The following is a 27,020-nucleotide window of genomic DNA, read 5'->3' on the forward strand; positions in this document are numbered from 1 at the left end:
AATTCACTTGAATGAAGTGTCTAGAACAGGCAAATCCACAGTGACTGGGCTGGGAATATAGCTCAGTGGCACAAGTGCCTGTCTGGCAAGTACAAAGTTCAATCCCTGGTACCAGGAAAAAAAAAAAAAAACCCAGATTAATGGTGACCAGAGGCTGGGAGGTGGGTGGGGGAACTGCTCATGGAAGGAGCTTGGGAAAAATATTTAAGGGAGCAATGAGAGCGTATACATATGAGGATAACTACCAGTGACTGCCTGGCAAGCATGAGGTCATGAGTTCGATTCCTGTACCAAAAAAGATCATAAAAAGATACTAAAACACACACACATTTTTTGCATTTTTTGAGATAAGGTCTTTCTATGTAGCTCAGCCTGGTCTTTGAGCTTATGACCATCTTCCCTCAGCTTCACAAGTAGTTGGAATTATTGGTGTGCATACCTTGCTCAATTATGAGTTGCTTTGTTTTTTCTAGTACTGGGTAGAACCTAGCAGTGCTATATCATTGAACTACATTCCCAGATCTATTTATTTTATTTTATTTTGAGACAGAGTCTGGGTAAGTTGCTAAATTGTCCAGGCTGTACTCCAAAGTTCGATCCTCCTGCCTCAGCCTCCTGAGTGCTGGGATTACATGTGTGTACTACTACACCCAGCGATCTTTATGTGTAAAATCATTTTTAAAACTTGAAACTGTTTTATCCTGGGATTACAGGCATGTGCCACCACGCCTAGTCCTTTCGTTCCTCAGCGGGAATTAATCATCCCCAGCCCGACACCCCCATAGTGTATCTGTTCCCAGGGCACCAGTCACCCGCTGACGTAGCTGTTGACATGCCAGGCTGCCCACCAACACGTTAAGTCCCTGAGGGAAGAGGCTCAGTCTTAGTCACCCGAGAAGGAGCCTAGTGCCTGGCCCACACCTGGGTCACATGGTGACATCTATTGGATCTGTGGGTGGGATGCGGCACTACTCCTGGTGCAACAGAAGGAAAACAAAGATAATAATAAGGATGTGCGGCTTATCACGCGCCTTGCCATTCATGGCTTGGGACTTCCAAGAACCCTGTGAATAGAAGGCACACCCCGGGCAGCTCTCCTGTGCAGCAGTGGCGGAGGCCCTGTGCGGAGGCGGAGCTCAGTCCCAACCCTGTCCCCTTCCTTCGGGTTGCGCTGGGAACTGAGCTGGCCCAGAGCGTTGGGGGAGAGAAATGGATGGAGCTAGCCGCAGCGCTTAAGTGTTTTAGTGGGGGGACTGGGGCCGGGTCCTGCCTGTCATCAGCTTAGCAGCTGGACACGGGCGGGGGCTGCCGGCCGAAGCAGCACCCGGGAAACTGGGAAAATCAAGGCTCTCTAAACCAGAGAAAGATGTTCAGGTCGGGTGACTAAGAGGACCTAAAGGTGACTGTTAGCTGCTCCCCCCCCCCCCGTTACTAGGACAATCACAGCTTGCTTGCTGGGCCCTCGAAGGCAGAGAGGAGCGCTTCCTGGAGATCTGCGAAGGCCACTTAATTAGTAGGGTGTGTGTACGTGCGGGGGGTGGTGGTGGTAAGGACAAAAAAGTATATTCAAGAAACACTGCTTAGTGTGTCTCCAACTCGGCAACATGTTCCAATCACCTGCGCAGTTTTAAAAAGCCTCAATGCCTAGAATGCCCTGGACCCATTCATTCAGTGACAGTCCCTGGAGGTTGGAAGCCTGGCATGGCTAGGCATTTAAAGACCCCTCAGGTGGTTCCAACTGCAGCCCAAGAAACAAACCCCACCTCCAAGGTGCAGAACTGCCGCGACCTTCCAAAGATGGCAGCCAACTCGGCCGCTTCCGCCTCTACGTCGCCGCCAGGGGGCGGGCTTCCCGCGCGCGTGCGCCCTCCGCCTTTTCGCTCTCCGTTCCCTCCTCCTGTTTCCCCCGCCTCCATTTTGTTCGCGGACGCTGGGGACGGTGGGAGCGGATCCGTTTCCGGGTTGGCAAAAGGGGCGGCGGCGGGGGTGAGAAACAGCTCGCCGGGAGGCTAGCGGGGATAAGGCGAGTGCAGAGCAGAGGTAACGGAGGATTCGCTCCCGGAGCAGCTGTGACCAGGTCAGGAGCAGCCCGCGGCGGCCGGACCCGGCGCCGAGGTGACCTGCGGCGCTGAGTGGGAGAGAGAGCCGGGGAGGGGACTGGGGCGGGGCTTGCCGGTCGAGAGGGGGCGCGGGGAGGGACCTTCGCAGGGGAGGCAGGGGGCGGGGCCTGAGGGCGCTGGGGGGGATCTGAATGGGAGGAGGGCCCGGGGTAGGTACCGGGGGTGGGGGTCTCTCCGGGTACAGGGGAGCGGGGCTTTGGGGGAGACAGGAAGTAAGGGGTCCTGAAGGGCTGCGCCAGGGGAGGAGACGGCGACCGGGGCCAGCAGCGAGGTCATCTGCGCAAGAAGGGACTGGGCAGGGAGGACTTGTTGGGAGCAAGTCCAGAGCAGGATGCTCCGGGCGGGGAGGCTAGTGTGACATTTCGGGGATCGGTATCGGTGGCAGCTGGTTCCTGCTGGCGATCTTGGGGAGGCGGAACCGAGTTAGAGGCCGGACTGAGGGATGCTGAGATGCGCAGCGGGGCGCTCCGCTGCCTTGAGGGTTCTCTGCGGAGAGAAGTGCGTGGAGGTGGAAATCTTCATGTTTCACACGTGTACTCGAGTCACTGATCTCCAAGGAAAATCCAGAGAAGGTGACATCGGATGAGGAACTGGAAGAACCCGGTGTGTACTGGCTTTTCTTCCTTTTTGTTTGGTGGCACCTAGCTACATCTCAGCCTTGTAGGATCTCAACTAAGTCGCTAAATTACCCAGGCTGAATTTAAACTTTAGGTCTTCCGCCTCATTGCTAATGTAACAGGTGCCTGCCATCCTGTGTTGCTTCTCCTTTTTTCAGTACAGGGGACCGAACCCAGGGCCTTCACACCGAGCTTCAGTCTGATCCCATTTATTTATTTTTAAACTAGAGTCTCGAAAAGTTGCCCACACTTTGCTGGAACTTGGGATCCTGCTGCCTCAGCCTCCCAAGTAGCCAAGGTTGGAAGTGTGTGCCATCACACTTGGTTCTAGTGTTTTATTTTTTGTGTGTGTGTTTTTCGTTTTTATCGGTACCAGGGATCGAACTCACGACCGCCTGCTTGCAAGGCAGGCGCTTATGCCGCTGAGCTAAATCGCCAGCCCCTAGTGTTTTATTTTTTCTAACTACCTGAGTTTTAAAATCTTTCTTAACAGGTTGAAACTTTATGAATTCTGAGAATTCATTGACGAATAGTTTTGGGTTTGGGGGTGTTTTTTTTTTTTTTTTGCTTCTTTTCCCAGTTGACCTGCAGGAGCCTTATTTATTGGGTTGGGCCACTGATGGCCTGTGACCTTGTTGTCATTTGGTGGGGTTGCCAGTCAGTGTGCTTTGGGTGATTTACTGTTGATTCTTTGTCAGGAGTGAAGTCCTCACTCTCCCAACTTTTCCTTAGAACCCAGCAACACTTGGGCTAGGTCAGTGTGTCTCCTGAAGCAGCCTTCCTGAAAGTGGCAGCTCTCCCCAGTGCCTTGCTGAAGCTGGAACTTTTCTCGAAGCATGGTGTGCACCTGAGGTGCTGATTAGTTGCCTGGCGTTGGCTAAAGGTGACATGCAGGCTGGAGGCAGCCGCCCCCCCCCCCCCCCCCCGCCTTTGAAGGAGGGGAGCATCTCGGCCTGCAGAAGAGAAAGTTGCAGAGTGTTCCTTGTTCCGGGGGCCTCTCAGACTGCTTGCAGGCTGTGTTCAGGGTGTTTGAGCAAGCCACATTCTTGATACCAAGTCCAGGAAGAACTACAGAGTATTACACTTATTTGTACAGTAATAGATTGGTATTTCAGCTTACAGTGTTTACTGTTAGGGTTTTTTTTTCCCTTCAGTGCAAGAATTGGAACTTTTGGTCTTGTTAGGCAAGTGCCCACCGTGTTTTTTGTTGCTGTTTGTTTGTTTGTGTTAGGGTCTTACTGTGTAGCCCACGTTGGCCTGGAACTCAAATGCATGGGGATCCTCCTGTCTCAGCCTCCCGAGTGCTGGGATTAGAGACAAGTCACACTGCCTGGCCCCACTTTGGCTTAATTTAAAGGGTTTAGAGAACCTGGAGACTCAGCTTTCCCGGGCAGGCTGTTGGAATAGCCTGCTAATTTAGTGGAATGATTTTCCCCTTTCCTCTCCTGTCATCGTTTTCCACTGCCTGGCTCATTCTGGTTCTAAGTGGAAAATGAATGGTGAATCACAGTCCGCCCCCCCCCCCCCGAGTCCCTGATGGACCCCTTGTCTGTGTCACAGTTTGCTGCCACCAGCTTGAAAGGCTTCTCAACTGCTTCAGTTGGGAGGGTGCAGAAGCCAGGCCGGGTTTCAGGGGCAGCAAATAATAGGCAGAGAATAGTTGCCAGGACGTAGATGGAGCTGTGACCAACGTGTTGGTGACATGCGTCCCACTGCCGCAGGACTCCTTTTCTTATAGGCTGTAACTATGGTCTCCTTCTCACAGTGGCTCTTGTCGCTGGTTGCTCAGGGCTGGTGGCCAAGTCTTGAGGTCTGTGGCCCAGAGCTGGTGGCCTGGGGCCCCCCTGGGAGTCCCAAGCAGACCCTGAGGGCTGCTGGGCAGAAAATGGAGGGGCCGCCACCTCACCCAATGTAGTTCCCATCCCTGACCCTTCTCCTGGATTCCAGTCTGGTTCTTTTTTTTTTTTTTTTTTTTTTTTTTTTGGCTTTTTCCTTTTTATCGGTACCAGGGATCGAACTCAGGACTGCCTGCTTGCAAGGCAGGTGCTTATGCCACTGAGCTAAATCCCCATCCCCTCCAGTCTGGTTCTTATGCAGCCGGTGATCAAAGCAGAATCTTTGCCTTCGCCTTGCTTCGCAAATCCAGATAGAGAGACAGTGTTTGCAGTTCGCTTCTAGACCTGGAGCCAGAGAAGCCTCGCAAATTACACTGGAGAGCTCTATCTTGTCTTTTTCCACTTTATTCTTTTGGTGGTGCAAGGAATGAAACCCAGGTTGCTCCTGCCAAGAAAGTGCTGTGCCGCTCACCGACACCCCTAGCCCCAGCGAACATTTCCCTTCCTTTTCTTTTCTTTTCTTTTTGTTTGTACAAAGTCTTGCCATGTAGTGTGGCTTGAACTCACTGGGTAGCCCAGACTGGCCTTAAACTTCCAATGATCCTTCTGTCTCAACCGTCTGAATGCTGGGATTACAGGCATGTGCCACCACACTAGGTTATTTTTTAAATTTATTTTTGAGATATGGTCTTGCTATGCAGTGCAGGATGGGCCTGAACTTACTTTATAGCCCAGGCTGGTCTGGAACTCACAGTGATCCTCCTGACTCAGCCTCCCACGTGCTGGGATTACAGATGTGTGCTATCATGTCTGGTTCAAACCTTAAGTAATTTAAAAATCCTTTTGGAGGGCCAGGGATTTAGCTCAGGGGCGTAAGGCGCCTGCCTTGCAAGCACATGGTCGTGAGTTGGATCCCTGGTATCAAAAAAAAAAAAAAAATTCATTTTGGAGATGAGGATTATTTGGGAACATATTTTAGATTAAGGGAGATGAGAAACAGTAAACCTGTGTACTTCTGGGGAATATTGACTATTTTTCCAGCAGTCCTCATGGGGCCAAGGAGAGAGCTCAGGTGTTCTTGGGAGCTGTAAATATAGTGTGCTGTCATGGCTGTCACCCAGGCTGTGTGTCCTAACATGATAGGGAAATCTCTCTCTTTTTTTTTTTTTTTTTTTAATTTGAGACAGGGTCTCACTATGCAGCTCAGGCTGGTCTTGCATTCACTGTGTAGCCCAGAGAGGCCTCAAGCCCAAGGCAGTCCTCCTGCCTTAGCCTCCCAAGTGCTGGGTGACAGGCACGCACCTTTGTGCCTGGCACAGTGTGTAAGTCTTTGTGCAAGGCAGTCAGTAGTTCAAGGGCTGTTTAAATTGCACATGTGAAACCGTTACCTGTCTGGCCGTGTGGCAGCTGTGGTTGTGAGGAAGCAGTTTAGTCTGCAAGCTATTGGCTCATTTAGAAACTCGAGCTTTGGAAGCCCAGGTGGACCCTTGGGTTTAGGATCTTTTTTCCGTGGTGATCGGATCCCCTTGCTCTGTTTGAGTGGCCTATCACCAGCCATCAGGGAAGGACTGTGTGCTCGAGTCTGGCGTTTCAGCAGGGAGCTCCTGTATTCCCCTGATAGCTTCTGGTATTCGGGTGACAGGAGAGACTTTTCTACCAGAAGGTTCTGCACTTTACTCTTAGCTTCCACTGGCTGGCGGGACTTCATACACTGTCTTTTTTTTGTGGGGGGGGGGTTGTTTTTTGTTTTTTTTTGGTGCTGGGGATGGAACTCACGACCTTGCTCTTGCTAGGCAGGCGCTTAGGCCACTGAGCTACATCCTTGGCCCCCATACACTGTCTTTGAAATGAGGCACTGACACTTCCTCTGGGTGAGGTCCAGGTGGACCCACCCTACGGAGTGTTGTCCTGGGAGTGTCCTTGTCACTGGCTGCCCTGTGCCTCTCCACTGATCCTGGGGTGTGCGGTGCAGGCCGTCTTCATGGAACCGGAGGCTGTGTCAGAGTGAGAAGAACCAAAGATGCTTGGTCAGGTGTTGTTTTTAGCAACTGGTAGCATTAAATTAAAAGCAAGATTTAAAAGGGGACATGGAATAGTCGACTTTAAGATTCATTATTCTGTTTTCTGCTTAAGAAACAGTCTTGCTACATTGCCCAGCTAGGCACAAACTCCTGGGTGCAGGTGATCCTACTGCCTCAGCCTCCTGAGCTGAGGATGTGCTGGGATGACAGGCATGCCCCACCACACCTGGCTCTTGTTAATTTCTTTCTTTCTTTTTTTTTTTTTGTCTTTTTCCTTTTTATCGGTACCGGGGATCGAACTCACGACTGCCTGCTTGCAAGGCAGGCGCTTATGCCGCTGAACTAAACCTCCAGCCCCATTTCTTGGTTTTTCCATTCTTGGTGTTACCATCTATTGAGTTTGCTCCCTAGGAAGTGAAGGTTTGTAATGTTAATAGTGTCCCCTGCCCGAAATGCTTCCTTATCCAGCTAGAGCCCTATTCTTAGGGTATATGCTGGTGCTGGGGATTGAACCCAGGCCTGCCACACATTGGGCATGTACACTGCTGCTGAGCAGCATTCCCAGCCATACTGAAATGTTTTAGACAGTGTCTCACCAAGCTGCTTATGCTGGCCTGGAATCTGATGATCCTCCTGCCTCAGCCTTCTGAGTAGCTGGGATTACAAGTGTGCTCCACCACACCCAGCTGCATATTTTTAAGTTAGGGTGCAGTTGGATAGAGGTCTTTCTTGGTATCTCAGAGAGGATATTATAGGCGCACAGAATCCTTGGGAAGCTGTGAGAGTGTGGCAGGGAGGGCAGTGTGGCAAGCATTTCAAGAAACTCTTGCTGTTAACAGTCTCAGCTGCCAGGGACAGGGATTTAGCTCAGCAGCATAGGCACCTGTGCCTTGCAAGTGTGCGGTCCTTAGTTTGACCACCCATACCAAAAAGAAAAAAAATCTTAGCTGCTGTGTCAGAGTAGGCTGTTGGCAGGAGAAGCCGGAGACGGCTGCACACCCCTTCTGCCATCTCTCTGTGGTCATCGATCTGCTCCTTATTGCTGGAAATGACACCCACCTTTTTTGCTCAGCTGAATCTTGGTGGAATATAAGCTGCAGCCTCACTGGCAGAGGATTCTGGGAAATGTAATTCCCAGAAATACATACAGCCTGGCCCTAGCCTCAGATGGGTCTAGAAGGGAGTAAAAGTGAGTGTTACCAAAAGAGACAAGAGAGAGAGTGGGGGAGAGAGTTTAAAGAAGTGTGTCTTCTTTTTATTTATTTATTTAACTTTTAGTGTGTAATCTTTTTAGGCAGCTTTGGGAACCCTGCTAGACCATGAGCTATACCTGCTAGACCATCTCTACAGATTCTGTGGGTTGCTTCAGTCTGGGTTTCCAAATTAGAAAGTGTCTTTTGTCTGGTTAGTTCCTCCCTAGGTTGAGTCCTACTGCTGGTAATAATGGCGGCCTGGGGTGACTCCATTTTTCTAGCCAAATCTCAAGGCCGCCTGGATCCTGCAGTGTGTGGGTGGGAAAGAAATATTAATTATGAACATTGAGCTACTCTGTATCATTTCACTGTCTAAGTCCAGGAATCTGTTAATGTTTTTGGTAAACCGGAAAATTGGCGCAGGCTTTGGAAGCAGATGTACCCATCATCTGCCTGGGATTCCGGCAGTATCTCCGTGGAGATGTTAGAGCCCGGGGGTTGATGGCAGGGAGGGGCATGTTCTCTTCTCTTTGTACTCTGGACCGCTAGGCCGAGGTGTGGGCCTGTGAGCTCTGAGGGGTGCATGCAGCTGCTCCTCAGCCCCGTGAGTTGCTTAGAGGTCAGGTGCAAAGTTCTCAGAGCTTGGAGTCCAGTGCTGGGGACACTGTGGCTGACAGGTCTAGAGGTGCATTCTCAGATGAGCAGTTCTCTAGGGAAACAAACAGGAAGGATTACATTTAAATTTGGGAGTACCAGGGATTGAACCCAAGGCTTTGTGCATGCAAGTACACAGGCTACCCCTGTACTATACCGCCAGTCTCCTGTGTGTGTGTGTGTGTGTGTGGGCACATACATATGTACAGCAGGATTGATCCTCAGCCCTTCTAAATTTTTTGGGGGGAAGGGCAGGGTCTTACTAAATTACTCAGGTCAGACTTGGGTTTGTGATTTTCCTGCCTCAGCCTCCCAAGTGCTGGGATTACGGGCATGCCCTGTGTACCCAGTTTACATAACTTCTGTTGAAACGGGTTTGTTGAATGGTCACAGTAAAAGGTAGGACTGTCCAGGGCTGAGATGTAGCTCAGTGAGTAGGGGAGCTCAATGCATGGTGGACTGCTTCTGTGGCATGCATAGGACACTGAGGTCCAGTCCCACACCAGGAAAGAAAGGACGAGTGTTACCATCTTACTGACTGTGATCTTTGTGTTGTAAGGCACGCTTTGAAGCCATCTCATCTGTTCCAACATGGTATGTGTTTTCTGTCCTGATACCCATCTCCCCATAGTCAGTGCTGTCTGGATAACAGGGTTTTCTTTTCTTGCCTTGAGGGAGGAGTTGGGGTGGGAGCTGGAGGTGTTTAGTGAGGTCATTTCCTGATTGCTTCTGGATGCTTCTCGGATTCTTAATTTATAACAGCTCTTATGTTAGTTAACTTTAGTAATCCTTTTATGAAGCCTTTCGTTGTGGCTGTGGTTATTTAATTGATATGAGAACAGACTCCTCATCAATTTGATTTTTTTTTTTCTTTTTTTGTCTTTTTCCTTTTTATCGGTACCGGGGATCAAACTCACGACTGCCTGCTTGCAAGGCAGGCGCTTATGCCGCTGAGCTAAACCTCCAGCCCCTTGACTCCTCATCAATTTGTCATCATTTCAGCAGTGAGGACTTGGCCCTGATGGCCCTGTGTCTGGAAACCACCTGTGGCATCCGATGCTTGCCCTGGAGATGGGATTTGAATGAGCTCCCAGGGAGCCACAGCTGGAGGGCATTTAGAAGGGGATGTGGCAAGCTCCTTCCTGCGCCCTGCACCCCCACCTGGGAGGGGTGAGGCAGAGACCAAAAGTTGGAGCTTAGCTCTGAAGGCACAGCAGAACTGGCTCAAAATAAAATCCCCAAGCACTGGGCAGGCAGCGCTGCTGGTCTCTGAGAGTTCCAGGCCGGCCTGGGTCACACAGCAAGACCCTGCTACAGAGCAAAACAAAACACTAAGACCAAAAAAAAAAAAAAAAAAAACCACGAAGACATTTTAAAAGGACTGAGAGCATAGGTCAGAGAGAGCTTGCTTAGCATGTTTGAGACTTTAACCCAAGGACCGCAAAAAAAAAAAAGAAAAGAAAAGAAAAAAACAAAATCTGGCCATGGGTGGAGGGAAACTATGATTGTGATGAGTCCTTGTTTTTATTAGCGAAACTGATATTGAAAGGATTTTCTCATTTAGTTTATCTGTCCTTCTGCCTCCCTTATTTTCTTCTTAGGGGTATGTGTTCCGGTCATTTTTTTACCCCCAGACAGTCTCACTATACAGTCCAGACTGGACTTGAACTTACTGTGGAGTCCATGCTAGCCTTAAAGTCATGGTGATCCTCCTGCCTCAGCCTCCTGAGAGCTGGGATTATAGGTATGCTCCACCATGTGAAAAGTCACTGATCTAAAAATAAAACATCCAGGTTCAGTTTGTTTTAAAAAGTTAAGATGTTTTATTTAAATATGATGGACATGTGATTTTTTAATTACTTATTGCTTATTATTACTTATTTTTATTACTTATTACTTATGCAGATTTGCTGCATAGTTGAATTTCCATGATGAAAAAAATGCCTTGTAGCTGGAAAAAAACTTCCTTTCACCAGATAACCTTGGAATTTTAATTAATTCCATGTCTATAGTGATGGAATGTGTTTCACCAGAAGCCTGAAGGATTGGAACTCAAAGGGGAGGTGGCTTTCACCGCTGAGACAGGCCTGTGACCACAAAACCTTGAACATATTTTCCTTGAATTTTGGAACAATCTGAAAGGATTCATGGAAACTCACTGTGCTTCCTAGGACGTGGGGAGGTGGTTTTCCCGTAGTGGGGGTTGAATCAGGGTGCTCATAGCAGTGAACTATATCATCAGCTCTTTTCCTGAGAAGGATTTCACTGAATCCTCCGGTCTGGGGCGGGAATTTGAAATCCTCTTGCTTCAGCCTCCCAGGGACCCTGTGTCGTGGGTGTGCTCCGCATGCCATGCCGGCACAGGCTTTTGGGCTTGGACTGGAGGCCACTGGGTCGGTGCTGTGGGGTGGGCGCGGGGCGTGACGTGGCATGACGTGACGTGGCCTGACATGATGTGGCGCTTGCTCTGCCCGCTCCGGGCCTGGGAAGGTCGAGGGTCACCTTTTCTGCCTGAGACGCGGCGCTGCCGCTTGCTGGTGCCTAAGAGTCGGGTATGAGCGGCCCGGGCCGGTGCCCCCTCCCCACTTCAGCCCAGAGCTCCCTGGAGCCCGTGGTCTGGGAACGGCGGCATGGGTTGCTCAGCTGCGAGCTCTGCAGTGCCGCAGGTGCGTGGACGGTGAAGGGTGCGACCTTGCCTGGGGACACCCCCCGAGGCCAGCCCGGTTCCCCGAACTGCTCCCCCGGCCCAGGGCCCCCACAGTCTGGCCGAGAGACCTGTGCACCACCTTGGCGGTGCCGAGAGGGACCTGGCGTCTGCTGCTGGCACGGTTTGTTAGCCTCGCTGTGCCCACAGCACACTCGCCTCGGGCTGTCCTCCCGGTGCGGGTGACGGTGGCCTCCTCCCTGCCTTAAGCCAGCCACACACCCTGCCCCAGGTTGGCGGTTGATCGAGCGCCCTCCACATGAGCACAGGTCCCAGGCCTCTTGCCAATGGTTCTGGTCCTGAAACTGCGCTCAGCACCCGGGATGCTGGAGGGAGCCTGCAGACAGACGAATGCCGTGGGAGGCGCAGCGGGTGCTGCGAAGGAATGGGTCCAGAAGTAGAAAGCAGCCGCAGGCGCCCTCCGCCCTCTCCCTGTCCTCCCTGTCGGCTGCCCGTCCTTTCATGGTGCTTTTCCTCCACTCGCACGTTCAGAGGCCGTCTCCCAGCCCCCACACAGTGGGCGCGCACACACTCCACTGAGCCGCTCCCCATCCTGGGCATGCTGCTGTGAATTTCTTCCTGTTGTTTTCAGTAAGTGGCTATTGAGCACCTACTATGTGCTTAACAGCTTGTTAGGTGTAACCTGTGATCCTTTTGGGGGCTGAGGCAGGCATATCATTGCAAGTAAGGCCAGCCTGGGCTACGTAGTGAGACCCCCATCCAAAGGGGTGGGGAAGAGCTTATTGAGTAAAATATGCAAAGCTAGAGGAACTATTGCAGAGTTTAATTTGCAGTTCAGGGTTATGTGTAACCTGGTACTGAATAGGCCACCACGCAATTAGTAGAGTCAGTAATTACATACTTACCAGAACTGAGTGAAATTGCTCTTGAGTTTAGACTCCTGTTTTTTTGTTCTGTTTTGTTTTGGTGCTGGGGATTGAACTCAGGGTCTTGTGTATGCAATGGAAGAACTCTACCATTGAGCCATTTCCTCAGCCTCAAGTCCAGTTTTACAACAGCTATTCATTCCGTTTGTTTTGGTGTCTTGCTATCAATAATTGAAACTTGAGGATGGGTGGAGTGGTGCACACCTGTAATCCCAGCACTCTGGAGGCTAAGGCAGGAGGACTGGCCTTGAGTTCTAGGCGAGCCTGAACAAAAAACAATAACAAAAACTGAAACCTGTTTGGGAAATTATACCTAGTAGGCTTGGTCTTTTGCTTTGGATTTTTTAGAAAGGGTCTCTCTGTGTGTCTCATCCTGACCCTGCACTCACTTGTAGGCCAGGCTGGCCTTCAACTCATGATCCTCCTGCCTCAGCCTCCTGAGTGCAGGGATTGCAGGTGTTTGGCACTATGCCCAGTGGATATGATCATTTTGAACTTGCTTGACCTGTTTCTGGAATCGGTTGTGTAGAAACGTTTTAAATAACTGATTTATTCATCAGTGGATTTTTTATGCCCAACAAAGCTTTGTCACCCACGTGGTTTGGTTTGGTTTGGTTTGGTTTGGTTTGGTGGTGCAAGCCCGTGACTTCAAACGTTAGTCAAGGGCTCCACCACTGAGCGTAGCCCTTTTACTTTTTAATTTTGAGGCAGTCTCTCTAAATTGCCCAGGTGGTCCTTGAACTTGTGACCTTTCTGCCTCAGCCTCCCCAGGACCTGGGATTCTAGTCATGCACCACCACACCCAGCTTTTACTGAGTCATGAAAGCCCTGTCCAACAAGATAGCAGTTCCTTCTGACCAGGTTAAACTGTGGAACAAAAACTCATTCTCCTGATGATGTGACTTTCTTTGTCTTGGAGCCACTGGCTTTTTCTGGCTGCCGACCATTTGTCTCCTGTGTTTGGCGCAGTGAACATGAGCCACATCCCCAGCTTTTTAAAAAATTTTTATTTAGAGTCAGGATGTTGCCTAGTCACTTAAGTGTCTGGGGCTGGGCTTGAATTTTGGATCCTCCTGCCTCAGTGACCCAGAGTGCAGGTAGCTGTGCATGACCCCACCTGGCTGTAGTTTACTTTGAAGTCATCCCCCTGCCTCCCACCTTAGGGTTTAGTTGGTTACTTTGAGAACTATAATTTACTTAGTAATCTAAACTGAACTAAAAGGAAAGTGCTGTTACCTGAAGTGTGAAAGCAGACAATGGAGCCAGAGTTGGCCACACATCCCTGCAAGCCAAGTGCTCAGGAGGCTGAGGCAGGAGGACCAGCATGAGTTCCAGGCCACCTTGGGCTGCATAATAGGCCCTGTCTCAAAAAGACAAGAAAGAAGAAAACGAAAGTAGAGGATGGTACTAAGATGCAGAATGTTTTTTGTTTGTAAAATAACTTACAGTTTTATAGCAGCAGAATGCTGTTTGAGCAAGGACACAGACTGCAGTATAACTAAGATGCCTCTCAGGTCATGTTAAGTGTATGAAAAGCGACAACTAAATTGGATCCTTTATTTATTTATTTATATTCTTTTTTATCGGTACCAGGGATTGAACTCACGACTGCCTGCTTGCAAGGCAGGTGCTTATGCCACTGAGCTAAATCACCAGCCCCTTCTTCATTTATTTATTAACTGCAGAGATGTTAGTTGGTGTCCATATTAAGGAATTCTCTTCCTCTTTGAACATAGGAATATTAGAAAATTAAGTAGAAAAATGAGTTTTGAGTAATAGAAGGAAACACTTTTGTTTTTGTTTTTTGAGACAGGGGCCCACTGCTAGGGTGGCTTAGAACTCATAGTAATCCTCCTGCCTCAGCCTCCTGAGTGCTGGGATTGTAGGTGTATACCACCACGCCCGGCTGAAGGAAACACTTTTTAAAACTGTGCTACCTACAGAGTTGTGAAGATGTCTCTGAGGCTTGTGGTAGCTGACACTGGGATGCTTTGAAGCAAGGCTTTCATCTTTCCTGAGGCCCTGATGTCTGAGAGTGGGAGGGGAGGGGTGCCGGGAAGCACAGTGGAAATCCGTCTGGAAATCAGGGTTCCTGGAGAGCAGCTGATGAGGGGTTAGTTCTAATGGAATAGATCAGAAAGGAAATAATTCTGTAGAAAACTTTCCAGTTAATTCAAGTTTAATTTCAGATTTAACCTCACAACTCTTAATAGACATTGCTTTCAAAAGGCCTGAATTTGTGGGGTTTTGTTTTTATTTTTTTATTTTGGGTACTGGAGCTTGAACTCAGGGCCTTTCTTTGCACTAAGCTACACCCCACCCTGACCCGCCTTTTAATTTTGAGACAGTTTTGCTAATTTGTCTAGGTTGGTCTTGATGGTGGGGGATCCTCCTGTCTCAGCCTCCAGTGCTAAGGTTACAGATGTGTGTTACTATACCCGGCTTATCTTGATCAATTTTTAAAGGGTATTGTGTTAGATTCATACACAAAAAGACTATATCTAGCTTTGAATCCAGACATAAGAAGCTAGGGAGTGGCTTAGCTGCTTGTTTGGGGGAGTTAAGATGCCCACCCCTTGAGATCCATGCAGCTGAAGTGCTGTCTGTCCGGTCAGTGTTGGGCCTCATTCATCCAGGGCGGCCAGCCCCCAGCAGCCTGCAGCCTCCAGCAGCTCTGGCCTGAGGCTATGAGGATTTCCGGTCAGGATTTTCACCTACTCCCCTGCAGCGGTTGGTGGTTTTACAGGAGAATTGGGATAGTTTCCCTTTCATCATTCCCAGGGCTTTGAGAAAAGCTGTGGTCAGTTCCTTATTTGAGGAGGTTTTGGTTATCTCTGCAGGAAATAGACCAGAGAGAGCCAGGCCTTCCCAACAGCTTTGCGGGTTTGTTTTTTTTCTTCTTTTGTAGTATTAGGGGGTAGAACCCTCATAGCGTTTTTATTTATGTTCTTGAATTTTCATACACGGCTCACTCAGTGGCCAGGCTGCCCACGCATGGCCAGGCTGCCCACACTGGGCTTGAACTGGTACTCCCTGTGCCGCAGCCTTCTTCAAGGCTGGGGATGGGCATGCACCCTACTTCTGCTCGCTGCCCTTGCACCTGCAGGCTGCCTGTGGGTTGCCCATAGCTTAGTGCTCCTCGCCTTGTCCAAGCGGTTCCTCCTGTGTCTGTGGTGATGTTGGTGCCTTAGGTGGAAGCCGTTATTTTGGGTTTTTTTACTTCAGTCAAATAGGATTTCCTTGCTGCCAATCTTTTTGGAAATTCGTGTTTGTGGTCCCCGAGTTCTGATTTCTCTCTGTCCCCTACTTTAATGTCTCAGGTAAGTCAGTCCTCTGAGCGTCCCTCAGCTCTGAGACGAGGGTATCTGTCTGGGAATTGGTGTGCTGCGACCTCAGAGGCTGACCTGGTACGGCGTGGTTGTGTTCTGCTCATGTGGTGTGGGCGTCGCTGTGCCAGGTGCTAGTGGACTCTGCCCAGTGAGCCACGGCACTCCTTGGGCTGCGTTCGCATGTTTCACAGTCTGAGAATGCTTCCTGCATTTTAAGAGGTAGTGCAAATGAAAAGAATGAGAGGACTGGTCACTGACCAGGAGAGAATGTTTGCAGGAAATGTAGCTGATACTGTCCTGTTCCACGGATTTTACAGAGAACTCTTAAAAAACAGAAACAGCTCAGTTTAAAAATGGTCGGGTAGGGCCAGGGGTGTACCCCAGTGGTTGAGCATGGCTTACTGTGTGTGAGGCCCCCTTCTTGGGCCACCCCCAGAAGGGGACAAAGGTCAGCAGTGCCAAGCAGACGCCTCTTCAGAGAAGGCTGACAGCGGGGAGCGCAGGGGCTCTCAGAAGCACAGGAACAGGTGCTGCTGTTATGCTGTCACACTACATGTTAGGGCAGTACACGCCACAACAGGGTACCGACCCGGCCGTGGCCCATGCCTGCAGTCCCAGTGCTCAGGAGGCTGAGGCAGGATGATGTGGTTAAGGCCAGCCTCCACTGCAGAAGAAAACCCTGTCTCAAAAACCCAAGCTCCAGGGCCAGGGATTTAGCTCAGCAGCATAAACGCCTGCTTTGCAAGCTCGAGGTTGTGAGTTCAATCCCCAAAACCAAAAAAAAAAAAAAAAAAGCTCCCGTTACATCCTTAGCTGAATGCCCAAAATGAGAGGCTTCAGACCCTGGCAAGAATGTGATGCAACAGGAACTGTCCTCATTGTGGGGAGGCAGAGTTACAGTCAGGTTGAAAGAAGCCTGCAGGGTGGGCAGCACTGGATGTGGTCGCTGCACGGGATCCAGCAATCCTCCTTGGTGTCCACACAGGAGGAGGTAAGTAGTCTGGAGTCCATCTGGATGGCAGGGGGTTATTCACCACTGCCTTTGCAGCTGTAAGCAGTGTGTGGTACTGTACATCTATAGTTCTAGCTACCTGAGAGGCTGAGGCAGAACAATCACTAAGAGCCCAGGAGTTGAGACCAGCCTTGCCAAGGTGGGGAAAAGAAAGGAGCTTCTGGGCTGCGAAGCCCTTGGGGACATTTCCGTGCATGTTACAGAGTGAGAGAAGTCAATCTGAAGGCACTTGGTAACCTGTGGTTTACCCACTGCCCTAAGCTCATGCTGGAAAGGCAGAAGCAGGGAGCCAGGAAGGAAGCACAGAGATCAGAGGCTCCCTGGGATGGGGAAGGGAGAGGAGGAACAGGCAGAGCGCGGTTCAGAGACCTAGAACCTGGGTGTGGTGCTGCAGAACCGGGGGCTGTGCATTTATCAGCCTAGTGTGTGCCACGCGCTAGTGAGGCTGGCCTGAGTGATGGCTCTGGGCTGACGCTGTGGCCTGGCCTTGCAGTGCCTGCCCAGCCGCCACCCCTATTCACAAAACACCACCCTCGCTGGAAGGCAGGTGTTTCCTACAAGCCCACGGGCCAGGACCTGCCCTCTCACCAGGAGATGCTCCTAATGGGGCCTCGTGGAGCCAGGGAGTGAGTGCTTAGTCCCTCTTCGGTGTTGTGCTTGGTTTTCCTGGTGTTCAGTGACCGATGGTGCCAGTGGCCTGATGAGTTGTGTTTCATTTCCAGGTATATGAGTGACCTAAGGCTGCCAGGGAAGACGGAGAGAGAGCAGCGCCAACTGGGAGCAGGGCCAGGATGCCGATCCCGCCGCCCCCACCACCCCCACCGGGCCCCCCACCACCTCCGACTTTTAACCAGGTGAGCGTCCTTTTCCAGGCTCCGATAGGCTTTGTGGGAACCAGGCCAGTTGGTCTCAGGCACCTGCTTCAGTCAGGACCTTCAGGTTTTCCTACCCATTTCCTGCTCTTTAGTCGCAGGTGTTTAGGGCTTGAGCACCTGGTGAGGCAAGGGTCGAGAGATGGAGACCGAGCAAGCCAGTGTCTCCACTCCTGCATGGTCCCTGTACTCTGTTGGGCCTGCAGTGGTGCTGTGGGGACCCTGTCCTGGTTTGTCCTATACCATGGGTCCTTTTTGCAGGGCCACACTGAGGGGAAGTGGCCTTGGGTAAAAATATAAAATACACAGCTAATGCCTGAGTAGCAGAACATCCTTTAGTGTTTTTGTTTTTGGTACCAGGGATTGAACTAACAATTTCACACCAGCCACACAGGTAGGCACTTACACCACTGAGCTAAATCCCAGGCCCTATCCTTTAGTTTTTATCTCTTTTAATTATCACATCTCTAGTCTTGGTGGTACTGTAATTAGAAGACTGTCATGAGCAAATAAACTGTGATACGTTTTTGTCCTTCCTTGGCCACTACTGCTAAAAAGCAGCTGTAATTTATTATAAAGTAGTAATATGCCCAAGTGGGTTTTTTTTTTTTTTTTTTTGTCTTTATGAGACAGGGTCTCCCTGTGCAGGTCAGGCTGGTCTTGAGCTCACTTGGTAGCCCAGGCTGGTCTCAAATTCACAATGATCCTCCTGCCTCAGCCTCCCGAGTGCTGGGATTACAGTCGTACACCACCACATCTGGTTAACGTGCCTAGGTTTAACAGTTAGCTACAGGCAGGCATGATGGCACATACCTGTGATCCCAATGCTCTGGAAGCTGAGGCAGGAGGACTGCTGAACTCAAGGCCAGCCTGGGCTGCAGAGCCAGACCCTGTCTCAGAAAACAAAACAAAATAAAATTATGAAAACTTAACTGCTCCTCTGCTCGCAGGCACGTAAGTGTCGGGGTGAAGTACTGTTTCCAGGGATCGCTGATCACACTCCCATGATGCCTGGTGCACTCAGGTTCCCACTCCACTGCATGGCATGTATGGCGGGCGTGGCAGTGGAACCCTGTCCCCTGTACCTCATCCTGTTGTCACCTGCACGGTCTTCCTGAGCATCCCACAGCCTAGTCATGGACAAATATGGCTACCGCCACAGAGGACCTGACAGCCTGAAAGCGTACAGCCCTGTGGGCCCTGTGGCCCCTGGCCCCTATGGGACACCCCTGTCCCGAGGCAGATGTGACAGGTTTCTCCCTGAACCACTCTTGCTTTGGAAGTCATGCCACTTCTCTGGGCTTCTTGAAAAAAGGGGCAGCATCCCTGAGGCCTTTCATGCTACCATTTCATGTCCTCTTTACTTCAGATCAGCTCATCTGAAAGCCAAGCCCCTCGTGTTGTACACCCCAGTGAGAAGAAAAAGAGGCTTGGGGAGTGGGCTGGGGGTGCAGGCCTGTTACCCCAGCACTCTGGGAGGCTGAGGCAAGAGCATTGCAAGTTCAAGCCCAGCCTACAAACAACAATTTAGCAAGGCCTGACCTCCAGTGAGCTGGGGTTGTGGCTCTGGGGAAGAGTCTAGGTTCCGACTCCAGTGCCGCACGTACAGAGGAAGGAGGGATAGATGGATGGACAGTGCTAAGGCTGTATCTGTAAGTGGCCTGGAAAGTTCAGTGATGGAGGACAAAGCCCCCTGGTCCTGAGCCTGCACCGCACCTGGGTCGTGATCCCGGGGACACACTCACAGGCATCTGTGCCTGCTCCTTGGTGCCACATCTTGAAGCCAGAGGCGCTAGAGAGGAACGGCCCACAGGTGTGCCTGCCCATGGGGAGACTAGGCCTGGAGAAGAGGGAAGGCCGCCTGCCCAGGCTTTCCTGCAGCTTCAGGTTCAGACAGGCATGAGTGCTCTGGTGGGGAGGGTTTGTGCAGAAATCTGGTATGCTAGGCCACAGTGTAGGAGGGCTGTTGTGGCTACTTGGGGGCTGAGGTACACCCTGGAGGAGTGGCAGGCAGTGAGGAGGGGAGGGCGCACATGAGGAGGGAGCCCTGATGGCCCCCACAGTGTGGTGGAGATGATCTGCAGGCGCAGGCTGAGGCTGCTCGCTCCTGTCGGTGGTGGGGAGCTGCTGACGTGTTTGTAGCAGACAGGTTACGCGCAGCATGGACAGCAGGTTGGGGGCCGGGGTTTGAGGTTGGACTGGAGACTGGGCAGTGGGAGTGGGGATAAGATATTTCAAAGGCAAAACCTTGGAGCAGGCAAAATAGAACGTTTCTGTAATCCCAGTACCCCAGGAGGCTGAGGCAGGAGGACCCAAAGTTCAAGACCAGCCTGGTTCACATAGCAAGTTCAAGGCATTGTCTCCAAATTAAAAATAAAATAAAATAAAAGGTGTAACTCAGTGCAGAGGCCCTGGGTTCAATCCAGTACTGCAAAACAACCAACAAAAATCGAGTTTGAGAGGCTGGGGGTTTAGGTCAGTGGTGTAAGTGCTTGCCTGGCAAGTGCGAGGTCGGGAGTTCAAGCCTCAGTACCAGTCAGTTGGATGCCAGGACAGTGAGGGCAAGGGGTAGGCAGGGCTCTGGTTTGGGGATTTGATGGATGCTGTTTACTAAGCGAGTGGTTTGAGGAGGAGGGTAAAGCTCAGAGTGAGACGCACTTAGTGCTTATGACCTTCTCTGTACGGAGTCAGTGACATGGGAAGCAGAAACAGCAGTTGCCTGTCGCCCCCACAGCAGCTGTGTGTCCCCTGCTTCCTATGGAGCTGCCTTTTGGAAAGAGGTCTCCAGTGATGCCTAAGCAGCTGCCCACCTGTGGGTACAACAGGAAGGGCCTGGTAGGTCACTGAATGCTCAGCCGTACCCCTTTCGGTTTTGGTCTTGAAGAGTAGCGTTCTGTGTGTGTGATGTTTAAGACAGGGCCTCACTGTGTAGCCCAGGCTGGCCTGGAACCCAGTCCTCCTGCCTCAGCCTCCCAAGTGCTGGGATGATAGGCATTCACCACCATACCCAGCTAAGCATAACATTTTAAAAATTTTATTACTATACTAACAACGTTTGTAAAAAAAATTAGGACATACCAATGAAAACAGAAAACCAAAAATAACCTTTGTCAACACTGTAACACTTTATGTGTTTACTGTAGGCAAATTAGAAAACACAAAGAAATGTTATATTGATCATCAGTATGTTCCAGTGTATGGATATTTCCTTTCAGTAATCTTCCATGTGTGTCCATTTTGCCTTCTAGAATAATACTGTTTGAGCTGGGGATATAGCTCAGTGGCACAGTGCCTGCCTGGCAAGTGCAAGCTTGTAAGTTTGATCCCTGATATCAAAAAAGAAAAAGAAAAAGAAAAAGAAAAAAAAAATATATATATATATACACACACACATATATATGTAATGTTTATCTGTTTATTTTGGAACTGGGGAGTAAACCCAGGGCCTTGCATTGAGCTGTATCTCATCTTTTCTCCATTCATAGATTGATTGATTGGTTTATTTATTTATTTATTTATTATTATACTTTTTTGTACCGGGGATTGAACTCACAACCTTGCGCTTGTCAGGCAGGGGCTTATGCAGCTGAGCTAAATCCCTGGCTGATTTGTTTATTTAGGGATGAGTGACAAGCCTGGCTAATGACCAGGCTAGGCTCTACTTGCCATCCTCTGGCCTCAGCCTCCCAGGTGCTGGGATTCCAGGCCTGTGCAGTACTCGGTCACCCCGCCCTTGCTCCGGTCCGTGCGGGATGCTCACGGAGGAATGTCCTGTGTGTGAGACGCAGATGACACTCAGGGCAGACCTGGGGGCTGAGGTAGGAGCCTTGGCAAGTTCGCTCCTGTGTACCAGAGGCTTGCGGGTGCCCTGGGGACTGGCACCTTGGAGGAGGAGGAGGAGGAGGAGGAGGAGGAGGAGGAGGAGAAGCGGGCAGCTGGGCACAGAGGATGCAGGGGGAGCTTTCAGCTGTCAGAGCAGCGTTTTAGTTGTGTGCGGGTAGCTTTCCAGAGCCTGTATTCCTGGCCTTTGGGATGGAAAGAAAGCTGCTGTCTGTGCTCAGAGGCTGCCTGAAGCTCCTTGAAGCCAGGGACGTAGATGTGTGGGTTGAGATAAGATATGGTACTCCAGGGTCCCTGCCAAGCCACATCTTGATTCCTGCCTCCACTTGGTCCACACTCTGCAGGTGGGGTTGATGTCAGGGTGCTGTCTCATAGGATGGTTTCTGTAAGACAGCACGGGTTATGCGCCTAGCCCAAGACACCCAGGGTGTATCAGTGCTTGGTGAACACTTCCCAGATGACGGCGCCTGCCTCTTTCAGAAGCTTGGGACTGGCATGGGACTCCGTACCCTCTGCAGAAGGGGGACAAGGCGGGGACCAGTAGTGCCCATACTTCGGCAGTTCAGCAGGCGCATCTGATCTGGTTGCATAGGGGCCTTAAGGAACCAGATGGGGTTAAGCCAGGCAGGTTGGGCTGTGACATTGGCGGCCTCCCTGCCCCCTCCAGGCGAACACCGAGCAGCCCAAGCTGAGCAGGGATGAGCAGCGTGGCCGCAACGCACTCCTGCAAGATATCTGCAAGGGGACCAAGCTGAAGAAGGTGACCCACGTGAATGATCGGAGTGCCCCAATCCTGGAGAGTAAGTCCTCCTACGGTGCGGGGAGGAAGGGGGCTGGCCCAGTGGCTGCCATGTCCTTGCTGTCCGGAGCTTCTGTTGGGGTACAGTGCTGGCTGGGGTCCATGAGCAGACACCTTCCCAGGAGCCTCTGCCAAAGCCAGGCTGGTTTGACAGTCACTGCAGGTATCATTGCCCAGCCCTGCCCTGTAATCAGCCCCAACCACCTGGGACTCAGCAGATACCCCGAACACAAGCGCAGGGACACTGTGCTCTGTGTCCCTGTGCTCCTCCCATCGCAGAGCCAGATGTCTGCAGGGTGCCGGGGGTGAGCAGGTTTGCTTGCCCGGCTGCAGCCCAGGGTTTCTTCCCGGACTGACAGGCTCCCGGCTGGGAGCCATGAGGTGAAAGCTGCCGCTGTACTTTGCAGAGCCCAAAGGAGGTGGCGGCGGCTATGGCTTGGGAGCTGCGGGAGCTGCTGCCCTGCAGCCCAAGGGAGGCCTCTTCCAAGGAGGGGTCCCGAAGCTGCGGCCCGTGGGGGCCAAGGACAGCTCAGGTATGTCCCACCTGGGGGGTGGGCAGGCAGGAAGAGGACAAGCTGGGTGCAGAAGCTGAGAGAAGGACATGGGATGGGCACACAAGGCAGAATGTCCCTGCAGCCTGTAACCTAGGCAAGGCAACCAAGTGGCCAGACCCAGAGGATAGCATTAGGGCAGCACGCACATGTCAACACCCTGTGACCTCACTTCTGGTGTGTATGCCCAAGGCCAGCAGTGCAGGAGCAGCCAGCAAAGCAGTGGACCCGGCCAGTGGGGAGGTGTTGGGCACAGGTCGGCCTCGGTCGGTATCAAGCTCAGCATGGTGTGGCCCCTGTTAAAATTCAGACTTCCGCAAGAGTAGATTGTATTTGTGTAAGCGCGGGGTCGTGAGTTCCATCCCTGGTACCAAAAAAGGAGTAGATTTTAAATGTCCGCTCAGATAAGGTGTCAGGTGACAAGTATTTTAACTGACTGCTTGAGTCACCTGGGCGTGGCCAGTTAGCATCTCATACACATGCACACTTATTAGCTAAAAATTAACTCCCAACACTCAGGAGGCTGAGGCAGGAAAAATCATTTTGAGTTTGAGCCTGGGCTACAAGCAGAGCTCAAGGCCAGCCTGAACTGCATAGCGAGACCCTGTCTCAAAAAGACAAAAAAAAAAAAAAAAAGTCAGATTTTAGAAGTATATTCAGCTTATCAGCAATTTTTGTGCATGGCCCTGAGCCTAAAACCAGACTAAAGTGCAGAACAGGGTCGCACTGTGCAGCTCAGTGGGAAAACAAGTGCTTGGCAGGCCGAGGCCCTGGGTTCAACTCCCTTAGGAAGACAGGTAGACAGGAGCAGAGCCCAGCAGTCCCCGAGCTGCGTGGACACTGAAGGTGTCATCTGCTTTGTCACAGAGAATTTGACCGGGAAAGCAGCCCTGCAGGCTCCTGGCTCTCGAGCCGCTGCCCCAAGGCCACCGGTGTCTGCAGCCATCGGGCGTCCCCAGGATGACTCAGACAGCAGCCGTGCCGCCCTCCCTGAGCTGCCCCGGACGCAGCGCCCCTCGCTCCCTGACCTCTCACGGCCCAGTGCCACCAGCGGCCCAGGCATGAAGCACAGCTGCTCCGCGCCCCCACCCCCACCTCCTGGCCGGCGTGCCAATGCGCCCCCTGTGCCCCTGCCCATGCCTGGCAGCAAGGTGGCCTACAACAGGGAGAAGCCCCTGCCACCCACCCCAGGACAGAGGCTACACCCTGGGCGTGAGGGGCCGCCTGCGCCACCCCCCATCAAGCCACCGCCTTCCCCTGTGAACCTCAGAGCGGGACCAAACAGCCAGTCACTGGCCCCACCACCACCGCCTTACCGCCAGCCTCCTGGGGTCCTCAACGGGCCCCCTGCCAGCCCCACACACGAGTCTGCCCCCGAGCTCCCGCAGAGACACAACTCTTTGCACAGGAAGACATCGGGACCTGTCCGGGGCCTCGCACCACCTCCGCCAGCCTCAGCTTTCCCCTCTTTGCCAAGCAATCGGCCCCCTCCCCCAGCCCGGGAGCCTCCTAGTAGAGGGTCAGGTAAGTGCTGGAGGCCCTGCTCCCAGCAGGCTTTGGGCCCTTATTGTGTGTTGGCAGCTGTGGTGTGGGAACTCACAGGACTGGAGGAGGCGTGGAATCCTTCGGATTCAGCGCAGACAGTGCGTCTCATCCCATATGCAGTGTGCTCCAGATAAACCTGGGCAGTGTGGGCTGGACAGTACAGTGGTGACAGTGTTAGCCGAGGAGAGCCACATCAGCGGGGACCCCAGGGAAACAGTGGGATCTGCCATCTGTGGCCATTGTGGGAATCCGGCTGCCAGGACTCTTTGCACGTGGCAGTCACGTGCTAGGACAGAGTGAGCGGCGGGAGGAGTGGCAGGCGTGGAGTGGGGAACGAGGTTCCCCTGGGACAGCAGGGTAAGCCCTGTGGGACCTCAAACTGCCCAGTGCTGGCAGTGCAGGCCTGTAACCCCAGCATTCCGAGAGGCAGATGCAGGAGAGCGGCCCAGGCAGGGCACCTTTGGGAGACCCTGTCTCTCAGTACCAAAACCCAGGTATGATAACCTCCCTCGGTGTGAGAGCACAGGCTCCAACCCTGATACCATGATTCAAAAATAAAAGGGGGCCAGGGATTTAGCATAAGCGCCTGCCTGGTGAGCACAAGGTTAGGAGATCCATCCCTGGTACCAAAAAAGTAAATAAAAAATAAGGAAAAGAAAACAGTAGGGATTTAGACTAGAGAAGTAGCATGGCTCAGTTTACCCTTCACAAGAACTGGAGCTCTGGCCGGCCATGTGGCAGGGAGACAAGGTGGTCAGAGGAGACCATAGGGTCCTGCCTGGCTGAGCCAGCCTCGTGGCACCACCTCTGGGGCTGGAGTGATCTACAGGGGCCTCTGGAACCACAGGCTCAATGCCCCTGCCCCCCATCTCAGCTGGGGAGAGCCCCAGGGTGGGGGTGCTGCAGGAACCTGGCAGAGGGAAACCAGGAGCTGTGAAGAAATGCAGCACCATGCCCCTGTGCTGGACCCTGAGCAGGCTGGGGAGAGTAAGAGGGAAGCATCGAGGGACGTTTCTGTGCAGGTCCAGCAGGATGGCAGAGGGTGAACGCAGGAGCTTAATTCGGGTTAGTTCAGTCGCTGGGCATGGTACCCCAGTGCTTGGCAGCAGAGGCAGGAGACTGCTATGAGTTTGAGGTCAGCCTGGGCCACACAGTTCAAGGCCAGCCTGACTACACAGGGAGGCCCTGTCTCAGAATTTGAGAAAACAAACAAAAGAGTGGATCCCAGCTATTCAAGAGGCAGATGAAGGAGGATTTGAGCAGAGAATTTGAAGCAGACTTGGGCAGTGCATTAGTGCATTGAGACTTCTGCCTCAAAAACAAAACAACAACAACAAAAAAAATGGTGTAGCTGTCACCACATGCCTGTACTTCCACCTAGCAACCAGGGAGGCTGAGGCAGGAGGATGGCCACAAATCTGAGGCCAGCCTGATCTACATAGTGATCTCTTGTCTCAAAAATGCAAAAAATAGCCAAAACAACAACAAAACAAGCTATGCATGGTGGTGCACTTGTATGATCTGAGTACCTGGATGGCTGAGGCAGGAGGATCACAAATTTGAACCCAACCTGGGCAACTTTGCAATTTAGCAAAAACTGTTTCCAGATAACAGTTACAAAGGGCTGTGGATGTGGCATGGTGTCAAGGCCTTTTTTTCAGTCCCTTTCTTGGAAAAAAAAAAAAAAGGAGTTGGAGGTAGTGGTGTAGGTATTTGAGCTTGGGTCAAAGCCTTGAGTGAGTGTGCAGAATTGAGTGGCAGGTTTGCTGGAGGAGGTGTCCACCCAGGACGGGGCTCTGTGCCTGCCGACCTGACGGCAGCATGGGCCAGTCAGAGAGGGAGCAGCTCGCCGGCCCCCAGCAGGCTCTGCACAGGAGGGAGTGGCACGGGCTGGCAGGGCGCAGCCTTCAAATTCACTTGTTCCCTTTGTGACACAGAAGGGAGCACATAGCTGTCAGGGCCAGGAAGTGGGCTTGGGGTGTTGGGTTCAGTGAGGGCGTAGCCGCGGTGGATCCCTGGGCGCATCTGTGCCTCCAGGGGGGTGCAGCAGGGTGCAGAGGGCTGAGTGAGGTGCAGAGGACTGTTGTCATGGGGCTTGCAGCCTGGGCTGGGAGGCGGTGTCCTAGTCACTTCCAGGGTCTCAGACTCAGTATCTGACACCCACGATGTGAAAGAGAGGTTGCAGTCCTTAGCTGGGTGTCCTGGCGGACATCGGGAGGAAGGGAAGAAGGGGGTGGGGAGGGAGCCACGCCCCCACACCATTCCCCTTTGACCAGACTCCACCCCCACGCTTGGTGGTGAGTGGGTGGGTACGTGTATGCCTCTATACGTGCGCACACATACCTACACGCTGGCCAGGGGAGGAATCCACTGATGAGCATCCCACCCCCATTAGACCTAAACCACCCCAGAGGGACTGAGCAGTCTTGGGAGAGGAGAGCCAGGCCAGGTGGCACACACTTGTATTCCCAGCGCTCTAGGAGGCAGAGGCAGAGGCAGGATTGCAGGTTTGAGCCCCGCCTAGGCAACTCAGTGATCTACTGGGGCTCTGTCTCTGGTGGGGGTCATAAAGAGTTTGCATGATTTTTATTTTATTTCTGCCAGCATTGGGAACTGAACCCAGGGCCTTTGTACTGTTTGTCCATTGTGTATGAATAAATAGGACAAGGTCTCCCTACGTAGCCAAAGCTGGGCTAGAATTTGGGATTCCCCTGTGTCTGCCTCCCAGGTTGCTAGGATTACAGGCATGTGCCACCACTTGTAGTTTTGTGCGATCGCGTACCAGGCTGAAGTTGGGAGAGCAGGGGTGACAGTAGCCACTCTCTGGGCCTACTTGGACACATAAGCTTTGGCTCCCGCACCTTGTGCTGGACCTTGAACTGCACTTTATCTAGTGGCTTTTGGGCTGGTATTTTAAAGTCAGTCTCCACAGCTGCAGAACACTGGTCAGGAAGTTGCGTCACGAGGCACGGTGGCACCACCCGCAGGCTCACCTTCTTGGGCAACTGAGGCAGGAGAATCACTTGAACTAGGGATTTACG

The 27,020-nt window shown here is 52.0% G+C and overlaps 1 protein-coding gene across 4 annotated transcripts in view; it reads left to right on the forward strand.

The window, feature by feature from the left end:
• The first annotated feature begins 1,894 nt into the window (after positions 1-1,894).
• Positions 1,895-27,020, forward strand: part of Wipf2 (WAS/WASL interacting protein family member 2) — a 33,920-nt gene continuing 8,794 nt past the window's right edge. The window contains exons 1-5 of one of the 4 annotated variants that reach the window (XM_003466938.5): positions 1,895-2,077; positions 17,095-17,226; positions 21,752-21,884; positions 22,291-22,416; positions 23,302-23,958. In XM_003466938.5, coding sequence (XP_003466986.1) covers positions 17,164-17,226; positions 21,752-21,884; positions 22,291-22,416; positions 23,302-23,958 — 979 coding nt within the window. In that variant the 5' untranslated portion in view covers positions 1,895-2,077; positions 17,095-17,163. Of the gene's footprint in view, positions 2,116-2,327; positions 2,724-4,725; positions 16,352-17,094; positions 17,227-21,751; positions 21,885-22,290; positions 22,417-23,301; positions 23,959-27,020 lie in introns of those variants that run through there. The other 3 variants (XM_013149624.3, XM_005002421.4, XM_013149625.3) reach the window with 3 other exon arrangements.

The sequence above is a fragment of the Cavia porcellus genome, unplaced genomic scaffold (assembly GCF_034190915.1).
Source record: "Cavia porcellus strain 051 isolate PalLab524CR breed Dunkin Hartley unplaced genomic scaffold, mCavPor4.1 scaffold_6, whole genome shotgun sequence".
Lineage (NCBI taxonomy): Eukaryota > Metazoa > Chordata > Mammalia > Rodentia > Caviidae > Cavia > Cavia porcellus.